This window comes from Oncorhynchus clarkii, chromosome 7 (assembly GCF_045791955.1).
Source record: "Oncorhynchus clarkii lewisi isolate Uvic-CL-2024 chromosome 7, UVic_Ocla_1.0, whole genome shotgun sequence".
Taxonomy (NCBI): domain Eukaryota; kingdom Metazoa; phylum Chordata; class Actinopteri; order Salmoniformes; family Salmonidae; genus Oncorhynchus; species Oncorhynchus clarkii.
Window position 1 is genome coordinate 59,338,508 of NC_092153.1, and position 26,712 is coordinate 59,365,219.

The 26,712-nt window shown below is 45.6% G+C and overlaps 1 protein-coding gene across 1 annotated transcript in view; it reads right to left on the minus strand.

The window, feature by feature from the left end:
- Positions 1-26,712, minus strand: part of LOC139413565 (SLIT-ROBO Rho GTPase-activating protein 3) — a 116,197-nt gene that overhangs the window by 21,710 nt on the left and 67,775 nt on the right. Inside the window, exons 5-16 of the mRNA XM_071161071.1 lie at positions 22,097-22,282; positions 20,300-20,428; positions 16,214-16,435; positions 15,908-16,009; positions 14,570-14,767; positions 13,224-13,308; positions 9,429-9,456; positions 5,060-5,162; positions 3,944-4,004; positions 1,746-1,823; positions 1,332-1,466; positions 566-671 (exon numbers count right to left, since the gene is read on the minus strand). Of these exons, the coding sequence (XP_071017172.1) occupies positions 566-671; positions 1,332-1,466; positions 1,746-1,823; positions 3,944-4,004; positions 5,060-5,162; positions 9,429-9,456; positions 13,224-13,308; positions 14,570-14,767; positions 15,908-16,009; positions 16,214-16,435; positions 20,300-20,428; positions 22,097-22,282 (1,433 nt within the window). The remainder of the gene's footprint in view (positions 1-565; positions 672-1,331; positions 1,467-1,745; positions 1,824-3,943; positions 4,005-5,059; positions 5,163-9,428; positions 9,457-13,223; positions 13,309-14,569; positions 14,768-15,907; positions 16,010-16,213; positions 16,436-20,299; positions 20,429-22,096; positions 22,283-26,712) is intronic.

Below are 26,712 nucleotides of genomic sequence, written 5' to 3' on the forward strand. Positions count from 1 at the left end.
TCACACTCATCTGTTTTAAGAGGGGCTCGTAATCAGAACAGAGTGGTGTGGCGCAGTAAAGAACTACAGCTGGCCCAGAGTCTAACTGTCTGAGGGGAGTATAAAACACAGAGGTAAAAGTCAGAATGTGGAATCAAACGCTTTGTTCTGCAGTGGAACCAAGCAAAGGGAGCATCAATAACAGCCCAATAAAACAGGACAGGTATATTACTGGGTTGATGGATCTGTTTCTGAGCCCGTAAATAAGTTCTAAAGAGCTGCTGGCAGACGCGGTAATAAATAGGAGGTGAACAGTAGGGCTGTTCAATAACTCTGGAAATCAATGGATTTTCCTCTCTGAATACTGCAGCAGAGATTCACTAGTTTTGTTGATTTAGTGCAGTACAGGGATTTCCCCCCACGGCTCCGAAGTTTTTATAAAAGTTTTTTATTTTTTAATTAGACCTTCACTCCATTCTGTTTTACTGTATGCCCTTAGTGTATAGGTTATCTGGTATAGGGACAACTCTATTCAACAACAGAGGACTGTGATATGTGAGTTGTTATGTCAATGTGGCCAACTTACTGATTGAGGAAAGCAAACAGGTATCTCATGACAATGATGACGGTGCGAGGAAGAGTCACAACAATCTGCTGGACGTGATGCGCTCTCTCAGCTCCAGACTCCAGCTCTGAAACAGAAGAAGGCCAGAGAGTCATAACACCACCTGGCACTGAGATTAATGGGAGGAAAATAAAGACATGATGCTCCATAACAACACCATGATTTATTGAATATACAGAATGATCAGACTTTAGCAGGGGGCTGGCAGTCATACTAAGGTTGTGTAATGACAACACAAACACTCCTATTATTAATAGAAATCAGAGGATATGGTGATTTGAGTGACTGGGCTATCTGGAGCAGGGTGAAACACTGCAAAGCTGTGCTGAGTTAGTCGACTGATGTGGTCCCTTCTCTCCTGCCTTCCTATTGGGTCTCAACTGAATCACAGGCAGGCAGACAGCCATGGTGTTGAGATTGTTTCCATGTGTTCCACTGCGTGCCTCTAGACCCTACCCTGCTATACCATAAAGCAGTGTGTGTAGGGTGAAGAGGTTGGGGCGTGATGATGTATCTGTGGACCTGGAGGTTGGCTTCTCTCTCTTCTATTTTGATTCTATCTCTACTAGTGAGGTACCCACCTAGATCGTGTGAATAATACAAAGGCATGTACTGTACTGTAGCCCCAATTATGTTATTTCACCACCCAGATGGATAGGAATATGGTATCATTTCAGTTACCCTGAACACATTTACTACATTGACCAACAGTGTAGAGTCTACTCACTTATAGTAGACATGAGATCCAGGAAGCGTTCCTTGGGGAACAGAGGGTTCTCCAGGCCCCTGAAGTACAGCTTGAGGACCCCTGCCACTGAGTTGATGTCATGTTCATTCTGGTCTTCAATCAATGGGTCTTCGCCTTGTAAAACAATAGAGTAGAGTTATTATTTTGGAGTATCTGACCACTGCAACAGAACTGAATCACTGAAAAGATTAGCCAATAAATAATTCATTACTGTACATATATATATTTTTTTAAGTGGGCTTACAAATTCTTGCTTGTCACACGTAGAAAATATTATGAAGATATCTACTGTATGTCTGAAGTTCAATGGGTTTTTAGTGTTATTGATCCTGAGCTGTAGAGGAAAAACTAAAAGCTAATCACCATTTACCCCTAGTCTCACCAGGGACCTACCTCTCTCAAATGAGTTTTTAATATCATTAACCTCCACCTGGGATCCAGGCACACGGAATATGCCCTGCTGCTGGAGCCCTGCAACAACACATAGAAACATCATACTGAGTCCAAGGCTGAGCATGAGCCCACCATTATCCCCACACCCAGACGGCCGACTACATGAAAGACCAACGGCAAACACACAACAGAGAGCAGGAAATGTAATCTAGTCATAAAGGGACATGTTTTTTCTTCTTCCAGGTGAGGGCCCCTCAGATGGTCTGCTGCAAATGGTTTCTGTTAGAGAACCCCTAATCAGTTTGTGGGGGTTTGATTAGGTCTAGGGGGGAGGGGAAGAGGGGTCAGGAGGAGGGTACAGGCCTTGGGGCTACACCACTATGGCTGGAGTCAGATGTGGAGGCGGACAGAAGGATAAAGATATGAGGAGGGAAGGTTGAAGTGAGTAGTAAACAAAGACCAAGGGACCTGTCAGTCCCTATGCGTGATGTGTTACCACGCTCCTGTCACGTTATTCACTGGGGGCTGAGGTGTTAAACCAAAGCAGGTACAGTACCAGTCAAAAGTTTGGATAGACCTACAGTACTCATTTAAGGGCTTTTCTTCATTTTTACTATTTTCTACATTGTAGAATAATAGTGAAGACATCAAAACTATGAAATAACACATGGAATCATGTAGTAACCAAAAATGTGTTAAAGAAATCAAAATATATTTTAGATTCTTCAAAGTAGGCACCCTTTGCCTTGATGACAGCTTTGCCCACTCTTGGCATTCTCTCAACCAGCTTCACCTGGAATGCTTTTCCAACAGTCTTGAAGAAGTTCCCATATATGCTGAGCACTTGTTGGCTGCTTTTCCTTTACTCTGCGGTCCAACTCATCCCAAACCATCTCAATTGGGTTGAGGTCGGGTGATTGTGGAGGCCAGGTCATCTGATGCAACACTCCATCCCCAAATAGCCCTTACACAGCCTGGAGGTGTGTTTTGGGTCATTGTCCTGTTGAAAAACAAATGATAGCCCCACTAAGCGCAAACCACATGGGATGGCGTATCGCTGCAGAATACTGTGGTAGCCATGCTGGTTAAGTGTGCTTTGAATTCTAAATAAATCACAGTGTCACTAGCAAAGCACCCCCACACCATCCCACCTCCTCCCCCATGGTCCATGGTGGGAACCACACATATGGAGATCATCCGTTCACCTACTTTGCGGCTCACAAAGACAGAGGTTGGAACCAAAAATCTCAGATTTGGACTCATCAGACCAAAGGACAGTTTTCCACGGGTCTAATGTCCATTGCTTATGTTTCTTGGCCCACGCAAGTCTCTTCTTCTTATTGGTGTCCTTTAGTAGTGTTTTCTTTGCAGAAATTCGACCATGAAGGCCTGATTCATGCTGTCTCCTCTGAACAGTTGATGTTGAGAGGTGTTTGTTACTTGAACTCTGAAGCATTTATTTGGGCTGCCATCTGAGGCTGGTAACTCTAATGAACTTATCCTCTGCATTAGAGCTTACTCTGGGTCTTCCTTTCTGGTGGCGGTCCTCATGAGAGCCAGTTTCATCATAGCCTCTTGATGGTTTTTCAACTGCACTTGAAGAAACTTTCAAAGTTCTTGACATTTTCCAGATTGACTGAAGTAATTATAGAATTATAGACTGTCATTTCGCTTTGCTTACTTGAGCGGTTCTTGACATAATGTGGTCTTTTCCCAAAAAGGGCTATCTTCTGTATACCACCCTTACCTGTGTCACAACACAACTGATTGTCTCAAACGTATTAAGGAGGAAAAAATTACACAAATTAACTTTTAACAAGGCACACTTGTTAATTGAAATGCATTCCAGGTGACTACCTCGTAGTACTTGGAAAATCTCAAATATAAAAAATATTTTGATATGTTTTACACTTTTTTGGTTACTACATGATTCCATATGTGCTATTTCCTAGTTGTGATGTCTTCACTATTAGCATACAATGTAGAAAGTAGTAAAAATACAGAAAAACTCTGGAATGACTAGGAGTGTCCAAACTTTTGACTGGCACTGTATGTCTCAAGACCTGGAGATGTTTTAGTGACTGTATTACCTCTACCCAGAGGATATATAATCTGTTATGTTCACAGTGGAGTTCATAGCTTTCTGAATACCCTTCTATACAGTCAATACAGTAAAGGTGTCATTTTAGTAGACTTACCATACAAATTGATGTGTCGAATACAGCTCTCAACCACAAGAGGAATAGGTTGACCAGAATCCTGAGAGCAAATCATGGCAATAGTGAGAGCAAAGCATGGATGACTGACACTAATACAGTGACAAGAAAATTATTAACCACAAATACTAGACTGTCCATATTGATAGATTCTGTTGTTTATGTAAAACAACATACATTTCAGCATACTGTGTATTCTTTTAATTTAGAGCACAGAGTATTCTAGGCCTGCCCTGCCCCCTGGCATAAGGAAATAAATGCCTCTTCTTGATGGCTTCATAAACAGCAGTGTCCACCAACATTCATATGAGCACCATTAAAGTGACAGATATAAACCATTGCTATTCACAGCCCCTCATTATAGCAAGCAAACAGTCATGAAACAAGTGGAGTAGCAGTGACATGCTATTGGAGCTCATTAGTACGACTGCGTGTGGAGGAGAAGGCAGAAATCAGCATGTAGAACTATTAGTGTAATAGTTTTCAGGTGGACCCACTCTACAGCACTGTGCCACGCGCCCTACCTCCCATCCTACCACCCCCCACTGATAGGATAGTACCTGGTTGCGGGTACGGGCATTCCGTCTTCCCCTGGGGCAGAAAGTAGCGCAGCAAGGAGGTGCAGAGGGAAGGAGGCAGAGAGGCAACACAGTTAGAGAAGCACAGATGACAGACAGAGCCCCCCCTGGAGGCCTGGAGGATAAGCACAGGTCAGAGGCCGCTGGGATGGCTTGAGATGCAGTGAGACAGGGTGCAGTGAGGGACAGAACCAACTAGCACAGGGCTCTCTACAGAGCCACTATGGGGACTATGAGACACGGTATCCTCACGTCTGAGGATTAGCCGAGGTTAGAGGCCTGTGCTACTACTACATCTAAAAGGATAGGGAGACACTAATCCTCTTTCACCCTGTCTGTGTGCATCGTCAGAGCCATGGAAGAGAGGAAGAGGAGGTGAAGTTAAAGACAGAGGTTACAGGATGAGGTTGAGCAGTGAGCAGGAAGAGAGAGCAAGGGAGAGAGAGGAGGACCCTAGCTGCCCTCTCTTTCCAGCCCCACAGAGGGCACTAATTCACACACCCTAGCCATGGGCGGGTACCTTGATGAAGGTCTCCATATTGCCGTTAAACAGTTTATGGTTATAGATGGAGCGCGGCCTAGGCTTCCGCATTTTCTGTGGTTTAGGGGGTAGAGTGGGGGGCCTGGGGAGATGACGGGTGAGGAAGGGAACAAAAACACCATATGCTGTGAAACAGTTGAACGAACACGCAAGGCTAAAATGCAGATATACAAACATCTCTCAATAGTCCTGACTTCCACCTTCCCAAATATCCCCATCTGCTCTATTTTATTTTATGTGTGTAAGCAGGAGGAAGTGATCCATATCCAGATGTTGAAAATTCTACCAAAATTAGACGTTTTTTAACTTATTTAAACCTGATGGCTCTGCCCTGTAATTAACCCTTAGGCAGCGCTAGGCTGGGCTGCTGGAAGTGTTGGGTCCCTGAGTGTCTCGGAGGCTGGGGGCTTGGGACCCCTTCATAAAACCCACTCTGACTGACTTATTGAAAACATGAGAGGTTAATGATTCCTAATATTTAGCTGAATGTACAAATTATCAGAGCTTATAAAATCAAGCACACCTTCTGATTGTTCAGGTTATCCCTGACATATACACTGAGTGTACAAAACATTAGGAACACCTTCCTAATATTTATTGCACCCCCTCTTTTGCCCTCAGAACAGCCTCAAGTCGTTGGGGAATGGACTCTACAAGGTGTCAAAAGCGTTCCACAGGGATGCTGGCCCATGTTGATTACAATGCTTCCCACAGTTGTGCGAAGTTGGCTGGATGTCCTTTGGGTGGTGGACCATTCTTGATACACACAGGAAACTGAAGCGTGAGAAACCCTGCAGCGTTGCAGTTCTCGACACAAACCGGTGGGCCTGGCACCTACTACCATACCCTGTTCAAAGGCACTTAAATACTTTGTCTTGCCCATTCACCCTCTAAATGGCACACATACACAATCAATGTCTCAATTGTCACGTTTGTCATAACGAGGAGACCAAGGTGCAGCATGAGATGAATACATTATTTTAATGAATAAAGAACACAGAACAAACTATACAAAACGACCATGACGCTATAAACACGAGTGCTGACATGCAACTACACATACACAATAACCCACAAAACCAAAATGGAAAATGGCAACCTAAATAGGATCCCCAATAGGAGACAACGATAAACAGCTGTCTCTGATTGGGAACCAATTCAGGCCACCATAGACCTACATTACCTAGACATACTAAAACCCCATAGATATACAAAAACCCTAGACAGGACAAAAACACCTAGACAATACAAAAACTAAACCAACCACCCTCATCACACCCTGACCTAACCAAAATAATAAAGAAAACAAAGATAACTAAGGTCAGGGCGTAACACTTTAACCTGTCTCCTCCCCTTCATCTACACTGATTGAAGTGAATTTATCAGGTCATATCAATAAGGGATCATAGCTTTCACCTGGATTAACCAGGTCAGTCTATGTCATGGAAAGAGCAGGTGTTCCTAATGGTGTGTACACTCAGTACAGTGTGGTTAGCAGACCGGTGGTACTTCGGCAAGGCCGGTCATGGACAGGGCAAACTAAAGTTTGCCTGGCTATCCAGACTCCATGCTCTGGCCAAACGCTACGCTACGCCCACGGACGTTAGTTTATTCTCCACAATGAGTCTGGATCTGAGTACCTCCCTGACCCTTCACCGAATGCGAACACATTTGGGACCGTCTGATTGGTCCAGAACCGATGGGTTGGGTCAAGGCCAGAAAACACGTGGGTGAAGCGGCGGTGACTGGCATTGATGCTCTGATTGGCTAGAGACGATCCAATCGCTGATTCATTTGTTTTCTACGATCTCAGACTAAAGATTGTAGCAAACGACAGAGCAGTGGAGGAGTCATCAGGCTCGACCAAAGTAGCATTCCTAAGATATTTGAGTCTTATCCAAACTTATAATAATATGACAAAACATATTAAAATACACCTACGAATTTACTTAAATAATATCACACACACACACACACACACACACACATACACACTAACAGCACACACACTAACAGCATGCCTGCTCCAACTGCACTGCGGTCCTGGAGCCCTTCCCAGAGACAGAGAGCAGTGACACACAGCCCTGTCCGCTCTGCCATCCAGCCGGAACTCTAAACACAGCCTCAACCATTCTGCTCATTGTGGCTTTGCATCACATGATGCTTAGGTTTGTATTAACTCCTGGCAATAAGGTAAATGGAGCCCGAAAATAATGGTTGTATGTGAACAAGATGCTCTGAGAACTCCATCCTGTATGACCTGCAGTAGCTTGTTCCTTTGTTTTGATTAATTTCACCTTTTTTAACCAGGGAGGACAGTTGAGAACAAGTTCTCATTTACAACTGCGACCTGGCCAAGATAAAGCAAAGCAGTGCGACACAAACAACAACACAGTTACACATGGGATAAACAAAAGTACAGTCAATAACACAACAGAAAAATCTATATACAGGGTGTGCAAATGTAGTAAGATTAGGGAGGTAAGGCAATAAATAGGCCATTGTGGCGAAATAATGACAATTTAGCATTAACACTGGAGTGATAGATGTGCAGAAGATGAATGTGCAAGTAGAGATACTGGGGTGCAAAGGAGCAAAATAAATAAATACAGTGCCTTGCGAAAGTATTCGGCCCCCTTGAACTTTGCGACCTTTTGCCACATTTCAGGCTTCAAACATAAAGCATAATGCTCTCCATCCAACCTCACTGAGCTCGAGCTGTTTTGCAAGGATGAATGGGAAAAAATTTCAGTCTCTCGATGTGCAAACCTGATAGAGACATACCCCAAGCGACTTACAGCTGTAATCGCAGCAAAAGGTGGCGCTACAAAGTATTAACTTAAGGGGGCTGAATAATTTTGCACGCCCAATTTTTCAGTTTTTGATTTGTTAAAAAAGTTTGAAATATCCAATAAATGTCGTTCCACTTCATGATTGTGTCCCACTTGTTGTTGATTCTTCACAAAATATACAGTTTTATATCTTTATGTTTGAAGCCTGAAATGTGGCAAAAGGTCGCAAAGTTCAAGGGGGCCGAATACTTTCGCAAGGCACTGTAACAATATGGGGATGAGGTAGTTGGGTGGGCTATTTACAGAACGGTTATGTACAGGTGCAATGATCGGTAAGCTGCTCTGACAGCTGATGCTTAAAGTTAGTGAGGGAGATGTAAGACTCCAGCTTTAGTGATTTCCGTTCCAGTCATTGGCAGCAGAGAACTGGAAGGAAATGCAACCAAAGGAGGAGTTGGCTTTGTGCTGCGGGTGGGTGCTGCTATGGTGACCAGTGAGCTGAGATAAGGCGGGGCTTTACCTAGCGAAGACTTATAGATGACCTGGAGCCAGTTGGCTTGGCGACGAATATGAAGCGAAGGCCAGCCAACGAGAGCATACAGGTCGCAGTGGTGGGTGGTATATGGGGCTTTGGTGACAAAACGGATGGCACTGTGATAGACTACATACAATTTGCTGAGTAGAGTGTTGGAGGCTATTTTGTAAATGACATCGCCGAAGTCGAGGATCGGTAGGATGGTCAGTTTTACGAAGGTATGTTTGGCAGCATGAGTGAAGGATGCTTTGTTGTGAAATAGGAAGCCAATTCTAGATTTAATTTTGGATTGGAGATGTTTAATGTGAGTCTGGAAGGAGAGTTTACAGTCTAACCAGACACCTAGGTTTTTATAGATGTCCACATATTCTAAGCCAGAACCGTCCAGAGTAGTGATGCTAGACGGGCGGGCGCGTGCGAGCAGCGATCGGTTGACGAGCATGCATATAGTTTTACTTGCATTTAAGATCATTTGGGGTCCACAGAATGAGTGTTGTATGGCATTGAAGCTCGTCTGGAGGTTTGTTAACACAGTGTCCAAAGAAGAGCCAGAAGTATACAGAATGGTGTCGTAGAGGTGGATCAGAGAATAACCAGCAGCAAGAGCGACATCATTGATGTATACAGAGAAAAGAATCGGCCCAAGAATTGCACCCTGTGGCACGCCCATAGAGACTGCCAGAGGTCCGGACAACAGGCCCTCCAATTTGACACACTGAACTCTATCTGAGAAGTATCAGACACCCACTGACATCAAATTAAATATGCACCACGATCTTTGGAAACATACATAGATGTAGGTTATCATTCATTAGGGACTTTGTTTATTTGGCTGAAGACTTGATAGTGTAGGACTGTGTATATTTTACAGTTACATTTTTATAATCATCATACAATAATCATTATTACTCTACCCAATGACTGTGCATGTTAAATCCAATTTCTATAAGTTCAGTTGAAAAGGCGTTTTGGAACAAAGGCAGGGGATTTGAAATGGTTTAGTTATCTTAAGACATCTTACCTCGTAGTCCCACATTCAGCCCTTTCTCCTGCAAACACAGAAGAGAGAAATGTCATTAAGAATATGAGGGCATGGTATGCACGGTGCGCAGGCTAACTCCTGCTCCTCTACCAGGGCTCAGTGAAGGATTTCATGGGAATAGTCAAAGCTATTGAGGGAGAACTGAATGGTCTAGCAACAACAGCATCCCTGAGACAAAGGCATTGAGCTGTCGCCGTAGAAACCTCAGAGAGGACCCTGTGGGGTGCAGGCCCACTGCCCGAGGGAAGAAAAGGGCTCTGGGTGGGAGGTGGAAGACTGGGGGTACAGGGGGGGTCATCTCATACTGGTGACACTGTTTAATGTCAGTGCCAGCTCACTGAGCCCTTTGTCCCAAAGCCCTGTGCGTGTCTCAGCACACAAAGAGACACATGTGCACGCACAAGCACCAAACCCAAATATTCAAATAGTTTCACTTTCTTTCAAACTTTCACCAAAAACACACACACAGACAGCACCTCTCTCTCTCTCTCTCTCTCACACACACACACACACACACACACACACACACACACACACACACACACACACACACACACACACACACACACACACACACACACACACACACACACACACACACACACACACACACACACAGTCACGCCCTGACCTTAGAGATCCTTTTTATTCTCTATTTTGGTTAGGTCAGGGTGTGACTAGGGTGGGTCATCTAGTTTTTTTATTTCTATGTTGGCCTGGAATGGTTCCCAATCAGAGGCAGCTGTCTATCGTTGTCTCTGATTGGGGATCATATTTAGGCAGCCTTTTCCCACTGGGTTTTTGTGGGATCTTGTCTATGTCTAGTTGCCTGCGAGCACTACATTAGTTTCACGCGTTATTGTTTTCTGTGAGTTTCATCCAATAAGCATGTGGAACTCTATGCACGCTGTGCCTTGGTACATTAATTCAACCAACAATCGTGACACACACACACACACACACACACACACACACACACACACACACACACACACACACACACACACACACACACACACACACACACACACACACACACACACACACACACACACACACACAATAAACATTTTCTAATCTCAGGTAAACACAAGACATTGAGTGTAGGTTTGGCAGTGAAGAAGTCCGTTAGTTGTTATGACTGTAATCCGTATCCATCAGAAGGGTTCTCCCACTAACCACAGCTCTAACTGCTGCATCTATGAACTCATTTCAAAGCCAATAGTTAATCAAAGGTTTATTAGCTAGGGTAGAGAAAAGCCCTTTGTCTTTTATATAGAATCCATTGAGCATTGAATGAGAGACAATAGTGATGACTGACCCATTTCTCTATACATAATGTTGGCAGTACAGATGCCCTATCTTAATCATAATGTTATGTTGATTTGTCCTGCCATCCAGGTCTCCAGTTGGTCATGTTGTACATATGTATATATAAGATGTTCTTTACGCAATCCAAAAACCGTCCATTATAAATCGCAATCTGGGTCAGGTGAGCATGATTTGAAAGCTTGTTCTATTTCCAACATGACTAGCGAAGTTAGAAAACATGATCTTACAGTGTTCGGCTTCACAAGGCAGTTCAGAGAAACAGATGGTAATGTTGGTGGGTATAGAAAGGAGTCATGAGTGCATTCAGGTTTGTGTGCTGCAGCAGATTCTCTTCAAGAATAAATAAAAATGAGCTCATTCTGTTCAGAACAACCCAGGGTATGACGACATGTCATCTTGTAATTGTACATCAAACTTAGTGATCAGAAACGTTGACCATGTATAGGACATGAGTTTTATGATTGGCCCAGCGTCATCCGGGTTAGGGGAGGGTTTGGCCGGGGGGGCTTTACAAGTAGGCCGTCGTTGTAAATAAGAATTTGTTCTTAATGGCTGACTTGCCTAGTTGAATAAACGTTGAATAAAATGTTTCATTAAAATACATTTGGAAATGTAAAGTGCACATTTGTGTTTGGCTTGCTTTACTACATCAAAGTGGTATTTATTATAATCCTCAACATCTCATCTTTTAAAATATATCAAGTCATCTTAATGTATAGCATTTCCCTCACTTTAACAACAAAAAAATTGCAAAAGTAGCCCAATTACCAGGAGAGGTTGGGGCAGCTTCTTGTCGCGCGTGGTGTTCAGAACAGCTGTCAGTCAAAACCCATACAATGCTGTGAAGCGCAGTCAGAGCTCTGACATCATGTATAGCATTCCAATTTAGACGCTTATTAGTGCCCAAATCTGCCATTTTCAACCCGTATATGGGTATGATTGTAAAGGGTTAAGTGGGTTAAGTGTTTCATCGTAACTACAAGAATACAGCAGTAATTGGTGACTGAAGCACTTTTGTTCAATGAGCCAAATGCTTTATGTAAAAGATGTAAAGTTGAGGTCTCAATATTCTAAACCTACATTTAAAATACAGTACCATAATCTAACAATAGGCAATGAATCATTATGATGGTGTATTTGTATGACTAGCTGTGAGTTCTACCTGCATTAACTGGAGATATTCATGGTGAACCTCTCTAAACTATCTAATACAGAAGATCTGTGATTTCCGCTCAGAATCCAGGAGGGAACAGTAGCTATCCCAGTCACATTGACTAGTTTTCATGTTGACATAGTGCTGTAGGAACCTGTACAGCGAGGTCTGATGTGTGCACCATGTGGTATTCTCCATGGTCCACGCACACACACACGCACACACACACACACACACACACACACACACACACACACACACACACACACACACACACACACACACACACACACACACACACACACACACACACACACACACACACACACACACACACACTTAATGAGCAGGCTAGATTGATCACCTGAATAATTAAACATTGTTGGTATGTCCCTACACAGACAGCAGCACTGGGCCACGATCACACAAACAAACAAGCTGTGGGCTATGTTCACATGAAAACACATTCAAGCAGTCTGAGGAATAAGTTTGAGGTATCAGTTCATAGAGATCTGAAGATGACAGAGGAACATTAGGGATGCCTAGACGGACAAGACAAATCCATGTCGACCAAGTTTGTGCACTATATGTGAGTATGGTGTGAAATTGTGTGTGTGTGTGTGCGTGCATGGCCTCAGCTGGTTGTGCCTGCTGTCCCTCTCTACTAGGTGAACCCCTGGTGCAGTAGCAGCTGCTGAGATGGTGCTGCTGGGAGCTGGGACATCCTGACTGATTGGGCGTAAACTACTCACGGCTGGGCCTCCTGGGAGGGGCCTCTACAAGAAGGGGAGAGGTTTCTATTACCCATACTCCTCCAGGATCCTCCTAGAGGCTACAACATACAGGAACCAACCAGTGCAATGTCTCACTCGTGCAAATGAGAAGAGAGGAGTGGGGATCGATGGTGCTTTAGTGTTTTCTTGTGATTCCTTTGATGCAACTCGCCTTTGAATTTGAACTTAATTCCTCTTCCCTGGTTCCCTTCTGCCCGTTGAGAAAAAACAAGTTCATGTGGTCTCCTCCCGCTTCCTCTGCCTGGTTCAGATTTGCTCATTAGATAAGAGCTCCACAACACTAATGGGCCTGATGGCGGCCATTTTACAGACCCATCACCTATCACATAGGGATTTCTGGCTCATACTGAGCTAGGCGTTAACACGCAAGGCCTGGCGCCTGCCATTAAAATCACTGTGACCAGAAGGAAGTAGGAGCATTAAGAGAAGGGGTGTCAAACTAACATTGATTTAAATAGATATGATGTCATTGGTGGAGAGACCGAGGGTCCTTACCTTCTCCCAGTGTCTGCTTCAGGAGGTCATGCTTGGCCTGCAGTTTAATGATGAGGTTGCTGCCGTTCAGGAACTCCTTAAATTTCTGTGAACCCAAACAGACCAGATGAAGGCGTCAGTGAGTGAACAGCGCTAATGGGATGTAACTGGAACAGGCGGAGACGCCTGCCATCCACCACAGAGGCCAGAGAACACATTCAGTCAGTTTCACTCTGTATGGAACAAACTCAATCTGTTCCAGGGATAATTGGATTTCCATGTGATTTCCAAAGCATGGGGCTTGTCATATGTGTTTTATAGAATAGTGTGATGGCTGATGGCTTGATGTTTATGTGCAGTACTGTACACTGCAGTGGCTATGGCAGTACAGCCAGGTATGTTACTTAACTGTGAAGCAGATTTAACAGGCAGTTGTCCTGAGGCATGGCTGCATATCTCAGGGCAGAACAGGCAGGTATGAAGGCTATCTATAACAGGCAGGTATGAAGGCTATCTATAACAGGCAGGTATGACGGCTATCTATAACAGGCAGGTATGAAGGCTATCTATAACAGGCAGGTATGAAGGCTATCTATAACAGGCAGGTATGAAGGCTATCTATAACAGGCAGGTATGAAGGCTATCTATAACAGGCAGGTATGAAGGCTATCTATAACAGGCAGGTATGAAGGCTATCTATAACAGGCAGGTATGACGGCTATCTATAACAGGCAGGTATGAAGGCTATCTATAACAGGCAGGTATGAAGGCTATGTATAACAGGCAGGTATGAAGGCTATGTATAACAGGCAGGTATGAAGGCTATCTATAACAGGCAGGTATGAAGGCTATCTATAACAGGCAGGTATGAAGGCTATCTATAACAGGCAGGTATGACGGCTATCTATAACAGGCAGGTATGAAGGCTATCTATAACAGGCAGGTATGAAGGCTATGTATAACAGGCAGGTATGAAGGCTATGTATAACAGGCAGGTATGCCAGCTATCTATAACAGGCAGGTATGAAGGCTATGTATAACAGGCAGGTATGAAGGCTATGTATAACAGGCAGGTATGAATGCTATGTATAACAGGCAGGTATGAAGGCTATGTATAACAGGCAGGTATGAAGGCTATGTATAACAGGCAGGTATGAAGGCTATGTATAACAGGCAGGTATGAAGGCTATGTATAACAGGCAGGTATGAAGGCTATCTATAACAGGCAGGTATGAAGGCTATGTATAACAGGCAGGTATGAAGGATATCTATAACAGGCAGGTATGAAGGCTATGTATAACAGGCAGGTTTGAAGGCTATGTATAACAGGCAGGTATGAAGGCTATGTATAGCAGGCAGGTACTCACAGTGAAGTAGAAGACCTCTGTCTCCTGCTGGTTGGCCCGTCTCTTGGCTACGTTTAGTTTGCTCATGTAGGTCTCAGAGGCAACAGACTTCATGGACTCATTGGAGCGGCTATGTTGGAAGGCATCGGACACATCAAAGTCCTCCACAGTCAGCATGTCCTGCATGGTCTGCATGGTGGCGTCCAGTGTCTTCCTCACCTACAGCAAAGGGAACGATTCAACAACTGACACAATGACAGATGAACTAGGATTTCCTACTCAGTCATTTGATCCATGTCCTTCAGAACAACAAGAAAGGGAAGAATTTCAACAACAAAAAATGAAATGGTGACAAACGAAACAGCATTTCCTCCTCAGTCATCTGATCCAGGTCCTTTGTAACATAATAGGCCAGTGAGATTTTTTAAACTTCGGGGTTCCCTACGACATGTGCAAGGTCAAGTGTGAGCCATCACCGGCATATCCCATTTCAAAGACAAATTGACCCTGAATAACAACTGGTACAGGGCTCATTCATAGGCAGTGTACCAGATGACCCACTGGTCAGCCATCCATCAGAATAACAGCAGAATATGAAGAGCGTCTGGTTTGTCTGGAGGTAAAAGGGCTGCGGACTCTTTCTCTACAGCGCTGAGATTACCCGCCAGTTATATGAGATGTTATGAGACGGAGGCATAGTCATCAGGGCAGGCTGTAGCTAGCCAGCCAGGGTCATTAGCACCTCCGTTAGCACTTGCATCTACTCAGAGGGTGAGAGGTGTGTTTGTTTGTGTGTGTTTGTGTGTGTGTGTGCGCACTGCCTGCTGCTCCCACTGAGAAGGACCAGTCATCACAACACACAATAGACCATCAACAGTGATGTACTGTATCTACATGGAACATGAACCCATTAGTGTTTTCACACAAGTTAATATCACAAGCTGAATATACTCTCTGCTCCCAAGGAGTGTGTGTGGGCCACTGAAATGAACTTGCGATGAGAGCTGATGGTCTCTAAAGACCGGCTGAGTTTGGGCATGTCAGAGAGAGAGGTGACAGAGGCTACAGAGCAGTCTCAGTGGAGGGAAGCAACAGACACACTGGGGGGGGGGGGGGGGGGGCGCTATCATGGACTCCAGAGTGGCACAGCTGTCTAAGGCATTGCATCTCAGTACCAGAGGCATCACTACAGACCCTTGTTTGATTCCAGGCTGTATCACAACCGGCTGTGATTGGGAGTCCTGTAGGGTGCTGCACAATTCGCCCAATGTCGTCCTGGTAGGCCGTCATTGTAAATAAGAATGTGTTCTTAACTTACTTGCCTAGTTAAATAAAGGTACAATTAAAAAAAGCCTTCACCTCCTCGTTCTCGATCTTGAGCGTGGCCAGGCGGGACTGCAGCTGGTGGTAGCGCATCAGGAGCTCAGTCTGCACAGGCTGCTGGGCACTCACCTGACACACCTGAGAGGACACATAGACAGAGAGGTACGGGCTGGGCAAACTGTCTCACAGGATTGGAAAAAAACATGCTTGCTGCTGGCATGAATGTGGTTTCCATGGTTTAAAAAATGTATTGGTTGTACTTGTAACTTAGATACATTTTGATAAAGATATAGTATGAATCTATAAATGTACCAAATGTATCAGTCATTTAACACCTCTCACCTCGTCCCCCATGTGGGGCAGGTACTCGAAGCGCATGGGAGGGCAGAACACCTGGTTGTGCATGTCCATGATCTTGTGCTTGTCGCTGCGGGAGTCCAGGTTGTCCACGGCGTTCTCCATGATGTCCAGGCCCTCGTGGCGACTAGTCTCCAGGTTGTACTCAGCTGACAGGTAGGTCCTGAAGGTACGTGCCAGGCTGGCATGGTAGCCCAGGTCGCAGCACTGTAGATACAGTCATTATAGTATAGTATAATACAATAACTAACATAAGAGTAGAATATAATAAAGGAGTTGATCATGACCTGACTGGAAGCATACGCCTAGGGTCCAGAGTTTTCCAGCACAAGTCATGTGTCTAAGAACATACTGGCCCTAATTATGAACAACCTGACAAACCAGTCTGAATCCATGCCCTCATTATACACAAGGCAATGTGATGAACTCAGTCTTTAGCATGCACACGATTTAGTTATACAATTCCGCTCATTTCCTACGAGCATGTTACTAACCTGACCTCCAACATGAACTAAATTCCAAATTAAACACTGTTGGGGGTTAACGGGCAGAAATAGAATAATAGAATACACCAAATTAGAGAAGCAAGTACAGATAATTAGCTCAACCATGGAGCTGCATAAACTAACCTCATTACTATAGCCAAGTGGGTTTCTAAGAGGCTTCGAGGGGCCTGAGTCTGACTGCTTAGTGATTCACTAAACGCTCTTTCATAAACACACAGGAAGTTGCACTCGACTCCAATGATAACCCCCCCATATCTGCGGTTGTTTTATAACAGGGTCGGTGTACAATGAGTAAGGATATGGGAGCACAGAGCTCTTTATGGTACAGAGTTGTATTTCAACAGCCACATCCCATAAGAAACACACTGCCTGGCTCTAATGAGTTCCATGCTTTGATTGAATCATGGTCCTATCATGAGTAGACTGTAGCAGGAGTGCTGACAGGCAGAATACTGGTACTGCAGAACTGATGACATTGTTAATTTGCATGCAAAAGACGTCTGCACTTTATTTCCATTGATTCGGGTGGACAGGGCTGACTTGCAGTGTGGATGTCTGTTTTGATGTCTGGCTGCTAGTGACTGTTTCTGTGTGGCATGACAAACAGTCCCTTATCCTCTGCAAAGCTTGTGGCGGCAAAGCACAGCGAGTCATGCTCACAATCCCTTTCCCTGCAGTGGGGCCGGATTTGGGATGACATGGCCCCTTTTGCTTGCCAGACACAAGAAGCAGCTCCAACAAAGTGACCCAGCACAGAGACACAGCCGTCATCCAGAGGTCTCCGTCTGGCAGACCCCTGTGTAGCCTACAGCTCCTGGCGCTCCTTCACACTTCACACAGTTGATGTTTAGAACATTATAAAGAGAGAAATCCTGGATGTAATCTCTCTCATTGTCAAAAGTCTGTCTAGCCTCAAGCCTCAGTTCAATTGCATCATATGTTTCTAGGCATACAGTACTTTACATATGCAGGATCTCTGTATCCAACTCCCTGACCTGTTCAGAGTATCAGAAGAGGCCAGGCAGGCCTGGGGCAATACCACAGTAACCACCCAGCAGTAGACCAGCAGGGATGTGGGAGAGAGGGGGAACATCTGGTGGTAGAACCACCAGGTAACCCGGGGCTGAATGATCCCCGGGTTACCTGGTGGTTCTACCACCAGATGTTCCCCTCTCTCCCACATCCCGACCGGGGCTGAATGATCCCTGCCACAACCACCAGGTAACCCGGGGCTGAATGATCCATGCCACAACCACCAGGTAACCCGGGGCTGAATGATCCATGCCACAACCACCAGGTAACCCGGGGCTGAATGATCCCTGCCACAACTACCAGGTAACCCGGGGCTGAATGATCCCTGCCACAACCACCAGGTAACCCGGGGCTGAATGATCCCTGCCACAACCACCAGGTAACCCGGGGCTGAATGAACCCTGCCACAACCACCAGGTAACCCGGGGCTGAATGAACCCTGCCACAACTACCAGGTAACCCGGGGCTGAATGATCCCTGCCACAACTACCAGGTAACCCGGGGCTGAATGATCCATGCCACAACCACCAGGTAACCCGGGGCTGAATGATCCATGCCACAACCACCAGGTAACCCGGGGCTGAATGATCCCTGCCACAACTACCAGGTAACCCGGGGCTGAATGATCCCTGCCACAACCACCAGGTAACCCGGGGCTGAATGATCCCTGCCACAACTACCAGGTAACCCGGGGCTGAATGATCCCTGCCACAGCCACCAGGTAACCCGGGGCTGAATGATCCCTGCCACAACCACCAGGTAACCCGGGGCTGAATGATCCCTGCCACAACCACCAGGTAACCCGGGGCTGAATGAACCCTGCCACAACCACCAGGTAACCCGGGGCTGAATGAACCCTGCCACAACTACCAGGTAACCCGGGGCTGAATGATCCCTGCCACAACTACCAGGTAACCCGGGGCTGAATGATCCCTGCCACAACTACCAGGTAACCCGGGGCTGAATGATCCCTGCCACAACCACCAGGTAACCCGGGGCTGAATGATCCCTGCCACAACCACCAGGTAACCCGGGGCTGAATGATCCATGCCACAACCACCAGGTAACCTGGGGCTGAATGATCCATGCCACAACCACCAGGTAACCCGGGGCTGAATGATCCCTGCCACAACTACCAGGTAACCCGGGGCTGAATGATCCCTGCCACAACCACCAGGTAACCCGGGGCTGAATGATCCCTGCCACAACCACCAGGTAACCCGGGGCTGAATGAACCCTGCCACAACCACCAGGTAACCCGGGGCTGAATGATCCCTGCCACAACTACCAGGTAACCCGGGGCTGAATGAACCCTGCCAACCATACTGGCCACATAGCTGCCTGTATACACAGAGCCGGCACCCAGACCCTGGCTAGGGTTTCATTCCTCCAGCCATTAGTGGTCCACAAAGCAAACTCACCTTGTTCACCAACCGTAATCACAGACTTCTCAGGCAGACTTGCTGCTGGGCTGCATTGGCTTTGCATTTTGAATTATGATGGTGGTTCACCTAGGTATGGTCTTTTCTGTCATGTAACTGTGTATTACTCTCTATTTCTATAATCCAATGGATACTCTGGAGGGGAAGTTGCATACAGTTCAACGTAACACATTATTTATTAGAAGTGGACCAAAAGAAGAGGGTGAAAACCCTGGCTGTACTGTAGATTTGAGGAATGAAGTAAAATAAAAGGGAAGTATTTTGTTTTGAAGTAGGAAGCACATAGGACCAGATTCGTTTCTGTGTGTGTGTGTGTGTGTGTGTGTGTGTGTGTGTGTGTGTGTCACCCAGGGTCATGTTTCACCATCAGTGTGTTTTGGTTGGCTCCCTGGGAGAGTGTGGTGTGTGACAGTAACAGGGCCACGCTCCGCTCCAAGTCTCTCAGCACAGCTTCCAAAGGGGCCTTAGCCCTGACAGCACTCCAAGCCCTCCCAGATATATGAGGGCATGACAGAGGGAGGAAAGGAGAACAGGGGTAAGAGAGGGAAGAGAAGACCAGGAGGAAGGTATTCTGACTGTCAACACTGAACCATTCCCTTGACAGGAAGTCATCATTCATATTCCAACAGAATCATAACAATGCCTTTTGGGTGGTAACATATATCAGTTAGATATAGTCATTCAGCCATTCAGTTAGACATACAACAGTACTACTGGAGGGCTTAGAACAAACTATTGTGTTTGAGATTAAGAGACACAAAATGGAGGTAAACACTTTCAGTGTTTCAAACCAACAGAGCAGATTGAAGCAATTCAGCAAATGGGCTGCGAACCGTGAAACAGATGGTGAGAATATATAGTGTAGCAACGTCAGACCAACATTAGACCAACGTTACACCAACGTTAGACCAACGTTAGACCAACGTTAGACCAAGGTTAGACCAACATTAGACCAACGTTAGACCAACATTAGACCAACGTTAGACCAACGTTAGACCAAGGTTAGACCAACATTAGACCAACGTTAGACCAACATCAGACAATCCCAGCTGTGAGACACAAACCAGCCTGTGTGTCTATCGCATACTTACATCAATCATATCAGAGACATCGTGGATGTAGTATTTCGCCACAACGGCATTCGTTGCTGCCAGGTTCAACAAATAGTCGTTGCGGGCTTTAGTGCACTTCAGCTTGTTTTCGGAGTACTTGGCTTGCCTCTGGGGGAAGGAGAGGGGAGAAAGAGAGAGAGAAATGGAGAGCAGACAAAGAGGGGGAAAACAGTCCATGAAATGAAGCAACGTTGAGTGGGCTAAATGGTATTTGCACAATAACATAGGAGGATTGCTGTGCAGCCTAATGGCCTGGCTTAGTGTTGTAAGGAAAGAGGTTAGAGGGGTCCACTGTAAGAGATGTTTTTTAAGAAGCCCCATGTAGACAATATCCTAAGTGGTCTACCCAGGCTGGTCCTTCAGTCACTCCCTCACAGCCATTCTGTCTGTCTGCTAACACTTGGCACAACAATCTGCACAGCCCAGATGTGAACAATGAAATAGCCATAAAATATTGTTTCGGTCCAGTGTGCTTGCAAACAAAAACAGACTAACACAAACAGTCACACGAGTGTTCTCCAATTGTGCCCACACATAAAGCAAGTCATGTTTACAATGTGTCAATGACAGGTCATCTACGAGAATGAAATCTATAGAAATATGCTGTATTTAAACAGTTTAGATTTCTCATTGCAGAAATAACACATAGCTCTAGATGGTGCACCGGCTTTGTTGCTATGGGTAACTGGGCATGCTGCATCTGCTTAAAGCATCCAGCTGGGAAATATTACATGATTCATAAAACATAAGAAGTAGTCGTCTGCTGTTCACATAGCATCACTAATGGATGCTAGTAGACCAATACATGATGGTATTGACAAAAACAATTGACTTAAATGGAAAGCAGTGGCACAGAATCATTGAGACTTGGCTCACAAGCAGGACTAAAGAGAGAGACAATTTAACAGCCAAACCTTGACTTGTGTCTGTGTGTGAGTGTGTTTGAAACCACTCATTATCCTCTTCCAGATGGATAATACTGGATAACATGTACTTCAAATACATACACATGTACTTCAAATATACATGATTCACTAACTCAAATTGCACATGTCCATTATCATGCAAATGAAGACAGTACATTGGAGAAAAGGGGATTATGGCTTGATTGTCTCATATCCTTGTCTCCTCTCCTTCTTGTCTCCTCTCCTTCTTTGTTCGGAGGTAGCTAGAAGGATTCTGAATGAGACTACCACTGTAGCCTGCAAAATGAAGTCACTAAGCAGCGCGGAGAGAAATAACGTTCATAGCTACAGCAAGTTATAAATAGTGAGTGGGGTTGGTATGGTTCTCCTGGCAACATCTCTGTGGAGATGGCAGCCTGAGGAGGGAGGAAAGCTGTTGGCCTGACAGCCTTTTGATTCCCTGAGCTGCACTGATAATGGAGATGCATTGCAAAAATTCCCCCTGAAAATCAAATCAAATTGTATTTGTCACATGCGCCGAATACAACAGGTGTAGGCTTTACCATGAAATGCCCTTGCCAAAAACGCAGCTTTCAGAGTGCATGTGTGTCTAGCTGTGGACCCATGCTCCGGGCGGTCGGCTCTCTCTCTCAGAGCGGTGAGCTTAAACAATGGACCTGCACCCACTCTCACAAAGCCTTACTATCTTTTCATTCACATACTACTGAGAGGATCCCTCTGGCCCAAAATGGGCGCACAAAATACCACTTATGGAAGTGACTAGGCTGAAAACGTACAGTACTAGCAGCAGTCCCAGCCAACAGCTGTTATAGATATTATTATGGTCATCAAGCCTTGGTGACAGCCTCACCTTCTCCTTCATCTTCTCGATCTTCCTGACGGAGCTGCGTCTCTGGGGCCGGTCCTCGTGGCGCAGCAGGTGGACGTTGAGGTCAGCAGACTTACTGAACTGCTTCTCCTCCTGCTTCTCAGCGTCCTTCAGCTTGCTCTCAGAGCTGATGCTCTCTGTGTGGTACATGTGGTAGGTCTTCATCACCTGGAGGAGCAGGACAGGATGAGGAGGGTGGAACAAAAACTGGAAGTAGAGTGAACAAATGGGTGACCTGAGGTGACACATAGTTTGAATCTCTGCTATACTACCATCAAGCTGCATGATATATTCCCTTCAACGTTGGCATGGGGAAGCTGTTATTTGCCCCTTTGTTGGCCTAAGCTCAGTGAGTGTACACACAAGCAAGAATACGTGCGTGTGCACACACACACAGACACACATGCACACACATACACTGTAGGGTGTGTGTTTCTACTTCAGTGCTCGTGTCCCCCATTTAGCCAGCAGATGCCAGTCAGATAATGTTTTCAATGGAGCATGACTGGCAGACAGACAGACAGCACAGCATATCGCTGTGGGTCTAACCCTCAGACAGACAGACAGACAGACAGACAGACAGACAGATAGCACAGCACAGCATATCGCAGTGGGTCTAACCCTCAGACAGACAGACAGACAGACAGCACAGCACAGCATATCGCAGTGGGTCTAACCCTCAGACAGACAGACAGACAGACAGACAGACAGACAGACAGACAGACAGACAGACAGACAGACAGACAGGCAGGCAGTCAGGCAGACAGACAGACAGACAGACAGACAGCACCCTTGTAAAGTAGAGCCCTGATGTGTGCAGCATCTTGAAACGCCTCCTGTGCGTTTTACTCGACAGTGAGTGAGACCCAGTACTATAACTAGATACACCCCAGGATGTTAGACTGACTGAGAGCCTGACATTAACACTAGTTTGTTCTCTTCCAGTAGTTAATGCTCACTTTGTGTAGCATCATGTGACTGGATGGTGTGGCTCCCTTTCATCTGGAAAGAGTACTAGACCCTTATGTGACCACCACAGGGTTAATGGGTTAGTTCGGGTTATGTCAACTCAAACACACAGACAGAATCTCTACTATTTCCAGCTGACTGCTACTGTATGATAGTAAGGTTTCTTAGTCAGAAGAACAGCATATATCCGTCATCTAGTCTATGCTTCCATCAACAGAGCTCCACTGCACAAGGTGCTACAAGTCTTAGGAAAAAAAACAAAAAAAGACAAAGATTTGAAAGGCAAACACGTCAAAGAAAATAAAAACTAGGATCTACTCTGGTATATGACAGAGCTCACAGTAGAAAGAAGTCACTCCAGTGTTTCGAGAAACTAGGTCAGCAGTGTGCATCTCCCTAAGTTGGCAACCCAGTTTCCAGTCAACTTTGAGCAGCACAACTAAAAGACCTGCAGCTAAAGACAAAGACATTTGCAGGAACATTGAGGTGAGGCAGGGTCTCCCTTCCAGGAGGTGTGTGTGGTTACGGTATGTCTCCACTCAGACAATACCCTGAGGCTATTTGACTTAGGAACACGCTCTGTTTTTGCACTGATGAAAGCTACCAGGAACATATTCCATTGTGGAAATACAGACATACGTGATTTCCACTTAAAGTGAACCGTGGTTGCAGCACTGACATGTTAATGCAGAGACCTCACCCAACCTAGCATGACAGACAGATAGCACAGCACAGACAGCACAGAACAGTGGGTCTAACCCTCAGACAGACAGACAGCACAGCACAGACAGCACAGAACAGTGGGTCTAACCCTCAGACAGACAGATAGCACAGCACAGACAGCACAGAACAGTGGGTCTAACCCTCAGACAGACAGATAGCACAGCACAGACAGCACAGAACAGTGGGTCTAACCCTCAGACAGACAGATAGCACAGCACAGACAGCACAGAACAGTGGGTCTAACCCTCAGACAGACAGATAGCACAGCACAGACAGCACAGAACAGTGGGTCTAACCCTCAGACAGACAGATAGCACAGCACAGACAGCACAGAACAGTGGGTCTAACCCTCAGACAGACAGATAGCACAGCACAGACAGCACAGAACAGTGGGTCTAACCCTCAGACAGACAGATAGCACAGCACAGACAGCACAGAACAGTGGGTCTAACCATCAGACAGACAGAGACAGACCGACAGCACAGAACAGTGGGTCTAACCCTCAGACAGACAGAGACAGACCGACAACACAGAACAGTGGGTCTAACCCTCAGACAGACAGAGACAGACCAACAACACAGAACAGTGGGTCTAACCCTCAGACAGACAGAGACAGACCGACAACACAGAACAGTGGGTCTAACCCTCAGACAGACAGAGACAGACCGACAACACAGAACAGTGGGTCTAACCCTCAGACAGACAGAGACAGACCAACAACACAGAACAGTGGGTCTAACTTTTAGATTTTGAATTTTGTTTACTTTCTGAATTGCCTAGAATTGCAATTTCCACTTAAAGTAAACTGTGGCTGCAGCATTAAAGAGACCTCACTCAACCTGACATGTTGCCACAAATGTGCCACTTTGATATTTTATTCTGTGTTCTATGAGCCTGTGAATTAAAGCCAAATTGTTTTCCTGTAGTTTGTCAACTGGAAAATATGAATGGGCTGTGTGAGGAGACCTGTCACAATAAACATGTCCAGTATGGATAACAATTACCAGTTACAGGAGCACCCGGAATGAAACGGGAGAGAGATGGAGAAACTGGGCCTGTTGCAACACTGACACGGTCAGTATCAGACTGTTCTGCTCATCTCAGACCCAGGTTGGAGACTGAGAGAGCATATCATCTCCATCATTTCCATCATTTGTTTAAACAAACATACTACCAGGGTGTTGTGCTGCCGCATTCATTAGACAAACAGCCTCTAGTGGGACAGAGTTAAATAACACATGAACCAAGTGAACTGCAGCAGGACTTTTTGTTCCTGTGCTGTCTGGATCAGCACAGCCAGGTGAGTAATTGACTCTGAGATCCACTGAAGAGATTGCAGGTCTTTGCTCTCATTTCTCATTTCAGATTCACTAGATATAATTCAAGCCACGGGCATCAAGCCTCGCGCCCTCAAATCAATATCTGTCTCAGCAGCAGCAGATACTTTTAACAATGTTTGAACAATAGCTGAAGCCCAACACTCTTAAATCACTCCCCTCTGTGTTAGTGCATGTGAAAGGCATTCACACGGGATTTCTGCAATTCTACTTCTGACTAAATACATTGTTGTTCGCAGTCCATAAGATCTGTCATCTGATTACCAATTAGCCAATAGCGTCAAATGTTCTAGGAGCTGCATTTGTTTTTTGCCGCCCGATGTTTTTCAACTGCAATTTTATACGGAGAAAAACTATAACGATAGTGGAAACCATAATCATCATTATCATCGCCATCATCAGAGTCTTTCGGGAAAAAGTCACTGCTGTAGGTTTTTGATTAGTTTGATTTTTGATTGGCCACCACATGATGCAGATGGGGCTTGAAGACGAGAGGGGTCATTTGAGAGCCTATCCCCGTTATCATAAAACATTATCATGGCTATTCTATTCTACCGACATATTTTGCCAAGCCATGGCTGGGCTGGGCCTAGCTGTTGAAGAGCAGGGGGAGCAGGATAATAATGATCTATTCAACTGTCTGCTCCCTGATGCATTTGGACTCTTCTGGCTGTGACCTTGAAAAGCACACCACTGCTGGAGCGACCCCCCTGAGCCTTACCCCACACAGGGTAGTGGCTTGGACACCAGCCGCTTAAGAGGAAAAACAATCTCGTCTAATTCATAAACATATCATCTCTCTGTGCTCGTGGGGAAAGCCTGGCAGACTCAAGGGCAGACAGAGGTGCTGCTGATGGAGCTGTGAGCTCTCATATTCTTTCCTTTAGTATGCAGGGGGTGCTGAGTATGTCACGTTCTGACCTCTATTTCCTTTGTTTTTGTATTTATTTAGTATGGTCAGGGCGTGAGTTGGGTGGGCAGTCTATGTTTGTTTTTCTATGTTTTGGGGCAGTTCTATGTTTTCGGCCTAGTATGGTTCTCAATCAGAGGCAGGTGTCATTAGTTGTCTCTGATTGAGAATCATACTTAGGTAGCCTGGGTTTCACTGTGTGTTTGTGGGTGATTGTTCCTGTCTTTGTGTAGTGTTCACCAGATAGGCTGTATTAGGTTTTGAGTTCTCACGTTTCTTGTTTTTTCGTTAGTTTGTTCTTGTATAGTGTCGTAAATAAAGTACAATGAACAACCACCACGCTGCGCTTTGGTCCGCCTCTACTTCACAAGAAGAGAAACGTTACAGAATCACCCACCACAACAGGACCAAGCGGTGTGGTAATGGGCAACGGAAAAAGCAGCAGCAGGAGCAGCGCGAGGAGGTATGGACATGGGAGGAGGAATTAGACGGAAGAGGACCCTGGGCTCAGCCAGGAGAATATCGCCGTCCCAAAGAAGAACTGGAGGCGGCGAAAGCGGAGAGGCGCTGGTATGAGGAGGCAGCGCGGCGTCGTGGATGGAAGCCCGGGAGTCAGCCCCAAAAATTTCTTGGGGGGGGGGCTAACAGGGAGTATGGCT